At 34.7% G+C, this 8,690-nt stretch overlaps 1 protein-coding gene across 3 annotated transcripts in view; it reads right to left on the bottom strand.

The window, feature by feature from the left end:
• Nucleotides 1-4,476: 4,476 nt before the first annotated feature.
• Nucleotides 4,477-8,690, bottom strand: part of LOC114333858 (tubulin polyglutamylase TTLL5) — an 82,932-nt gene continuing 78,718 nt past the window's right edge. Inside the window, exons 13-14 of one of the 3 annotated variants that reach the window (XR_007696608.1) lie at nucleotides 6,829-8,602; nucleotides 4,477-6,538 (exon numbers count right to left, since the gene is read on the bottom strand). Coding sequence is in view for 1 of the 3 variants with exons in the window: in XM_028283851.2 (XP_028139652.2) it covers nucleotides 8,407-8,602 (196 nt within the window). In the remaining 2 variants the exon portion in view is untranslated. Of the gene's footprint in view, nucleotides 8,603-8,690 lie in introns of all 3 variants that reach the window. The other 2 variants (XR_007696609.1, XM_028283851.2) reach the window with 2 other exon arrangements.

Raw genomic sequence — 8,690 nt, 5'->3', positions numbered from 1 at the left:
TGCAGACTTTGCGTACACATCATGTTACAGCTAGACCACTGCGAAATGATCTTTCCACAGCCCGTGGCATAATGTTCGGTCCGTACAGTGCCAATTCGGTTAGAAACAGATTAACGGAATTTGAAATCAAAGCCAGAATGTCTGCTACTGTTCCACTGTTAACGATTAAGCATAGCACGTTTAAGTTTTGCACCAGAATATGTCGATTGGGATATTAACGACTGAACTAATATTCTTTTTATTAACGAGTCAAGATTTGCACTTTGTGGATCCGACAGACACTTTGCACTGTCTCCTAATTATAAAAACGCACCTCCTCATTATAAAAACAAGCAGACAGAGTGCACAGATCAAATTTTCGAACACAAATGTCCAAAATAAATATTCTCCTTTAACAACGTTTTTTACTGTTTGTTTTTTCGGCAAAAATACGCTTCAGCTTGAAATATCATGTGTTTGTAGACACCTAAAGGAGACGATGGACGAGTATTATAGCATTGTGCTAAAATTTAAAAATTATTTTTAAACTTTTCTTGTTTCAAAAATTATGCGATACTTTTTGTGATTAGTGTATTTATATCTTATGTTGGTAAAAATGTATTTTACTATTTAACTAATATCAACAGCTAATTTTAAATAAATCCAAATATTCAAAAATTGAGGACACCATGGATTATAAATATTGAGCAAATTATTGGTTGCTTGATATATTTGGCATTGGGGTCAAAACAAAATGTCCAATTACAACAGTAAAATATCTTGGAGACATATCAACAGGAACTATGCATCTTAGGAACTAAATATAAGTATTTCAACATAAAAAGGGGTAGTTGAAGTTTCAATTTCCTCATGCGCTAATTAATGTCATTAAGATTTATTTTGTCATAGTCATTCGATTACTTTTTTCCATTTTTATCTTTCTAACAAACTCTTCCTTCTAAAAATTTCGTATAACTTCAGTGACTATTTCTTCCTTATATTACTCGGTGTTATATGGTTTTAGTCCTAAATTATATTTAGAGGTTTTTAAGAAGCAAAAAAATCGACTCACTCGATGAATAGTAGTATATGCTTAGTAATTTCATGTTGTCTTCTTTGAATTAAAACAATTAATGTAAATATTGTCTCTTATAGAGCTTCCAAAAAATACTTTTGTTTTATGCAAATTGGCAACGTATTATAAAATTTGCCTACTTCTGTATGGCATACGGAATGCAGCAAACATTGTAACGGGCATGTTCTAGGCAATTTAGACCTTTAAGAATTTGCTGGTGGTCGTCTAGAAATAGAATAGTATATGTAACTATAATTCTGCATACAAAACCTACTCGAATTCAGTCGCTCCCATAGCTGGGAGTTAGCTTTTGTAAATTCGCGGCCCGGATAGCCATTTGCCCAGTGCTGCAGTGTCAAAACAGTGAGCTGTGGAGGTGGTTCATAGAGACACGCGATGATGATGATATGGAGGATATTTTACGAAAAGCAAGGATAAAGAATGAAAATTATTTACGTTAGAAGGAACCGATAGTAAGTTGAAAAATCTTTAGCAATCTCTCTCTTCAATCCTGGCCCCCGGAGGGAGTGTAGTGGTCGACGTGATGTCGTGTATTGTCCGTCGCCAAAGATCTCTGTCTCTGGTCATTTCTTTTAACTCATGCATAGGAGAGTATTTCCGTACTATTCTTCTTCTTCTTCTTATGCAATCCACTAATGGATGTTCGCGATCACGTTTGACCATTTTTCTCTATCCCTTGCAGTATGTATTAGGTCTCTCTCCTATGTTTTTTAGTCCTGTCCATTGTTTGACATTACGGAGCATTACATTTTCTTCCTGCCCACTCCCCTTCTTCCTTCGATTTTTCCTTCAATTAAGGTTTGCAGAAACTGATATCTTTCATTTCTAATTATGTGTCCCAGGTATGCCGTTTTTCTCTGTTTAATTGTGCACATCAGTTGTCGTTCTGTACCAATTCTTCTCAGGATTTCTTCATTTGTTATTCTTGCGGTCCAGGGAACTTTAAGGATTCGTCGATAGATCCACATCTCAAATACCTCTAGCTTATTCATTGTGTTTATTTTTAAAGTCCATCCTTCCATGCCATATAGGAGCACCGACCATATATAGCATTTTGTGAATCTTAGTCTTAGGTTTAGGTCAAAGTCAGAGTTCGTAAAGACGTTTCTGAATTTCATGAATGCACTTCTGACTCTTTCTATCCGACATTTAATTTCCATATCCGACATCCAGTCTTCACATAGCCAGGTTCCCAGATACTTAAACTTTCTTACGCGCTCTACATCTTGGTTGTTATATACTAGTCTTGCATTTTGATGTTGACCTAATTGACGGCTGATTATAAGGAACTTCGTCTTTTTTATGTTGATGCTAAGTCCCGTGTTCTCGCTATGCTCTCCAATTTTATTAAGAAGGTTTTGGAGGTCTCTATATTGTCTGCTATTAAGACCGAGTCATCCGCATATCGTATATTATTGACCCAGGTACCATTTACTTTGATGCCGCTTTCGCATTCCTCAAGAGCTTCCTGAAAGATACTTTCTGAATATAGATTGAACAGTAGTGGGGAGAGAATGCATCCCTGTCTTACACCTCTGAGAATTTTTTGAGCTTGCGTTGTTTCATTATCCACCTTGACGACAGCTGTTTGATTCCAGTAAAGAGCCTCTATGCAACGAATGTCTTTTTGATCTATGTCGAGTTGTTTTAGTAAATGTACGAGTTTATGATGTTGTACTCGATCGAAGGCTTTTTCATAATCTATAAAGCACATCATTACATCTTTCCTTTGATCGTAGCAGTTCTGAGCTAGCACTTGGGCTGCAACTAGTGCTTCCCTGGTGCCCAGGCCTTTTCGAAATCCAAATTGTGAGCAACCAATAACCTTATCGCATTTTGTGGAGATTCTGTAGTGAAGAACTTTGAGGAGTATTTTTAAAGAATGGCTCATCAGACTTATCAGTCGGTGCTCTTGACACTTTGTTGCGTTGTTCTTTTTTGGCAAAGGGATAAAGGTAGATACAAGCCATTGGACAGGGAATTTTCCTTTTTTCCGTACTATATCATCTGTAATTAACTATTTTCTATGGGAAATAAGCCACAATTTTACTAAAAAAATGAATTCATTGACGTTTCGAAGCCCAAATCGGGTTTCGTTGTCAAAATACAAAATACTTCGACAACGAAACCCGATTTGGGCTTCGAAACGTTAATAAATTCATTTTTTTAGTAAAATTGTGGCTTATTTCCCATAGAAAATAGTTAATTATAAAAATGCCACAAGAAATAGCTTCAGAACAACATATCATCTGTAATTTTATAATTCGTATCTTTAGCAATACGAATTATAAAATTACAGATGATATAGTACGGAAATACTCTCCAATAATCTGTCAAAATTATTTATTATTAATTTATATGTGTTTGTGCGTTTCATACACTATGTTTTTAATCACTCACAAAGAGTTTTAAGAGCATACCAACTTGTTCATGTATGTCACCGTTCTCGAAACGGTGACAAGTCGACGCCTGTGCATAGAACGGTATAAAAAGTCGGTTGGAACAAACCTTAAGTCTATCTAAAGTCAAGTTATTAAATTAAAGTTAATACATTTTAAAATGTCTCCAAGACATTTTAGTCCTTGTAGTTGAATGGTAGTAAATAAATATCTACATTAACGTAACATAAAGCAAAAATAACATGGTAAATACTTTCTTTTCAATAAATTAAATTGGGTTTAATTTCTAACAGTACTGGTTTCATTGTCAATGCTACATAGGTACGATATTTCTGTTTTTGGAATAACACATCTCTATTCAATATCACAGAAATGTTATCATAAATGATAAAAAGTAGACAATGCAAAAATATCACAAAAAATTAATAAAAAATGTTACCAACCAATAAGAACAGGACCAGTGACGTTATTAATAGAAAAGATCTAATAGTGTAATAATACTGAAAGTAAATGCTTTTAACCAATAATTCTAAGTAACCGATAGATATCATAAAAAAGTGACTACTGATGTAGTAAATGAGACAGATTCAACCTTATTAAAATACCAAATTTATTTCGTATTCTTAGATAAAATAAGAAAAACCTTTCTTACTAGAAATATTAAGTTCTCTAAAATAACATGATATGGTCAATCCATTGGGTGTTGCTTCTTTTTTTATTAGTCTTCAGAAAACCTCCCAAAAGTTCTCAAAAAACTACATAGAAGAAGTGCGATAGAAAATGTGCTGCTAGGACGACATAAGAATTATCATGTTTTCATAAATGGTTCGCACTTATCCAATACCAGCATAGCTGCAGTTCCGCCTTATCTTTAGAGAACTACTGAACAGTGGCGGATCTACGGGGGAGGGGAATTCCCCGTTGCACCCGATAATAATATATGTATACAATTTCTTGATAATAAAAATACTATGTATGTAATTTAATTGTGCAAGTACAATGTGCGTTTTTATTGGCATTTATTTCAAATTAAAACGGTGTACAAAAAATACATAAGAAAAATTATTAGCAAAAGGGTTATACCCAAAAATTGGTCCTCTAAAAATAAATATTCAACAATCGAAATTTCTAGTTAGATATCTCTTTTGTATTGAATTTTGGCTTTCAGGATAAAAAAGTGTCCTAATTAGGTATTACACGCTTAGTTTTGGCTTTCATGACAAAAAAAAGTGTTCTGCATGTTCTGTTCATATTATTCCAGTGCAGCATACCAGTAGAGCGGTGAAATGCCACTGGAATAATGTAAACCTGCACAGGAATGAACCATTCCACTGATCAATCCAGTCCTGTTGACCGGAGTGACTGACTACTTTTCATTCCAGTTCGCCTATTCCAGCGTCACTGGAACAACGTGAACGGGCAATCCAGTACTTTATTATGGCATTAAAGCATTGTAACTATAGTCATTGTTTGAAAAAGAATAGTTGGTCAACGCAATGAATAAATTTGTTTGCAGGGTTGCAACGTCAGGCGTAACTACGATAAATTCAAAATGCATAGACACCAAGTTATATACGATCCTATTCATAACACATTAACTCGCATACATATTAAGAAAAATAAATACAGTCGAACCCGCTATTAGAATAGCCTTCGTGCCAAGCAAAAATATTTTTATAAGCGGGATACTCTAATAACCGATCATTGGTGGCTAGCTGAAATAAGTGTACCGAATATACGTTATAATAGTACATACTATGTCAATATGTATATGCATATGGTTTTAGGTCTTTTTATGTCAATCAAAATTTATAATCTATTTACAAAAATAATTACGAAACGATTAGACAATAAATCGAAATTGGGTTTTAGAAATGACTTCCCAACAAACGATCAATTACTGGTAATAAATAATCTTATAGAAAAATGCTGTTTCTAGAAATAGCCAAGTGTGTGGCAATGTACCTGTGTGTGCCAATAGAAATTTATGGACAAATGAAATTATTTTATGACCTTGTCGGCATACGATTGAATTTTCTGTGGGAAAGGAGCGTTTACTCATAACACAGTAATAAAGTGTTTATTAGGTACCTGACAACCCGTAATAATATACAAAACAGCAGGCTTTCGAAGCTCTTACCGACAAACCATTATATCAGGCAAATTTAAAATTTTTAGGAAATTGTACGTAAAATTTATTTGTTGACCTGAAAAAAATTATTCTAAAAAGCGGTATGAGGTTACTAAACCATATTCCAATAAACGGATAAATTTATTAAAGGGTAAATGGAAACGTTTCGGGACCTCGAATTTATATTCCATAAATCGGGATATTCCTATAACCGGTACTCTAATAAGCGGGTTCGACTGTATATGGAAGAATATATTTAGAAATGGAATTAATGATGTCATGTCATATGTATAATGTATAGTAGCATGACGTCATTAATTCAATTTCTAAATATATTCTTCCATATATTTATTTTTCTTAATATGTATGCGAAATGGTGTGTTATGAATATTTCAACTTAATGTCTATGTAGTTTGGATTTATCGTAGTTAAGCGTGGCATTGCAACCCTGACAGAAATGGTGGTGACATCTGGCGACTTTCTCAATTAGAATTAAACAAATTTATTCATTGCGTTAACCAACTATTATTTTTTAAACAATGCTGTAGTGTTACCGATCTTACAGCTTTTGAATGAGTAGAATAATGTAAACGATATCATCCAGTCCAGCACTGTACTGGATTAACTAGCTGGATTATTGGACTGGAATAATGGGAATAATGTGTCCGGTTCACATTTTTCCAGTCCAATTATCCAGCGACTTAATCCAGTATAGTGCTGGACTGGATCATATCGTCCACATTATTCTAGTCATTCAAAAGCTGTAAGATCGGTAACCCTATAGTGACAATGCTTCAATTCCATTATCAAGCATTGGATTGGCCGTGCACACTATTCCAGTGGCGCTGGAATGGGCGAGCTAGAATCAAAAATAGACCGTCATTCTGGAATAATCACTGGAATGTTTCATTCCAGTGCAGGTTGACATTAAACCTGTTTCACATTATTTCCTCCAGTAATGCAGGTAGTTATCCAGCACAGTGCTGGACTGGATCATATCGTCTACATTATTCCAGTTATTCAAAAGCTGCAAGATCGGTAACACTATAGTGACAATGCTTTAATGCCATTATCAAGCATTGGATTGGTCGTTCACACTATTCCAGTGGCGCTGGAATGGGCGAGCTGGAATCAAAAATAGACCGTCATTCTGGAATAATCACTGGAATGTTTCATGCAACCTGCACTGGAATGTTTCATTCCAGTGCCGGTTGACATTCAACCTTTTTCACATTATTTCCTCCAGTAATCCAGGTAGTTATCCAGCACAGTGCTGGACTGGATTATATCGTCTACATTATTCCAGTTATTCAAAAGCTGTAAGATCGGTAACTCTATAGTGGCAATGCTTCAATGCCATTATCAAGCATTGGATTGGTCGAGCACACTATTCCAGTGGCGCTGGAATGGGCGAGCTGGAATCAAAAATGGACTGTCATTCTGGAATAATCACTGGAATGTTTCATTCCAGTGCAGGTTGACATTAAACCTGGTTCACATTATGTCCTCCAGTAATCCAGGTAGTTATCCAGCACAGTGCTGGACTGGATCATATCGTCTACATTATTCCAGTTATTCAAAAGCCGTAAGATCGGTAACACTATAGTGACAATGCTTCAATGCCATTATCAAGCATTGAATTGGTCGTTCACACTATTCCAGTGGCGCTGTAATGGGCGAGCTGGAATCAAAAATAGACCGTCGTTCTGGAATAATCACTGGAATGTTTCATTCCAGTGTAGGTTGACATTAATCCTGGTTCACATTATTTCCCCCAGTAATTCAGGTAGTTATCCAGCACAGTGCTGAACTGGATCATATCGTCCACATTTTCCAGTTATTCAAAAGCTGTAAGATCGGTAACACCATTGAAAGTGATTTAATCCCTTAATGCAATAATCAAGTACTGGATTGACCGTTCAAAATATTCCAGTGACGCTGGAATGAGCGAGCTGAATTGAAAAATAGACCGTCATTCCATTCAACTGGAGTGGATTGCTCACTGGAGTGTTCAGTCCAGTGCAGATTTACGTTATTTCAGTCTCATTCCACCGCTCTACTGGAATCCGACATAATGATTTGTAATAAGAATTTCATTTTTGAGTTATAGGCTTAAAAATTATAAAAGCATTTTTTTATTAATAGATATGGCAAAAGAGTCAGCAACAGACTCAGCTTTTTTTATCTGTATTATGGTGTAGCGATTAAGTCTTAAAATTACGTTTTCATTTTCAGGAATCAAAAATTACATATTAATACATTTCAAAGTTCAATTTTTAAATACAGTTTAAAATTGAGCTCTAGCTCTATTATAGTATATTCTTTTTGTTATGTTTTTTAAAGATTTCCAAACATTTCTTTACACTTTTCTGTTACTTCCTGAATACTCGAGAAATAAGGGCATTTTTACAGAAGCTATAGATCGAATACAAAAAAGAAGACTCCTCTGAAATAATCTGTAAAAAAACTAATTTCATGAAAGAATATTGTTTTGAAGATATTTTCTGCTTAAATATACATTTTTCCTGGCTATAAATAAACTAGCACCATGGACCAATAGGACAACATCTTATTTACGTAGAATATAATATAAAACAGTTTTTAGGCGTCTTTGATTCATAATTGAGTACATATAGGTTATGAACTTTTTATAACCGTTAAGCCAAAATCAATCAAAAAACAAGTCTCTAGGTAGATAAAAAATCTTATTTTCTTTGATAATAGTACGATTGGTATCGGTTACGAAAAATCTTTGGTTCTTTATCAATTCGTTTTCACCATTACTACACCAAAACAAATGCTTAGTGGTGGACTTCAACTTGTGCGGGACCTTTAATGTTTGCTCTTGCTTTATTTATTTTAGTAGGGGGTTTGAGGCCGTAATGCTTTGGTATTGCTGGAATACACTTTAACAAACCTGGAAAGCTTTGATTTGCAGCATAGCTTGGCACATTTTGCGTGGTCTGGTATATCAACAACTCCTCCAGGTCACATTCTCTGAAAAAAAAAATGAATTTTTTAATGTTAAATGGTGAAATGAAAGCTTTGTGACGATGGTTACCGATACGGCATCCAGTTCGAGTCT

This window comes from Diabrotica virgifera, chromosome 2 (assembly GCF_917563875.1).
Source record: "Diabrotica virgifera virgifera chromosome 2, PGI_DIABVI_V3a".
NCBI classification, from domain to species: domain Eukaryota; kingdom Metazoa; phylum Arthropoda; class Insecta; order Coleoptera; family Chrysomelidae; genus Diabrotica; species Diabrotica virgifera.
This window is presented reverse-complemented; position numbering and strand designations above follow the sequence as displayed.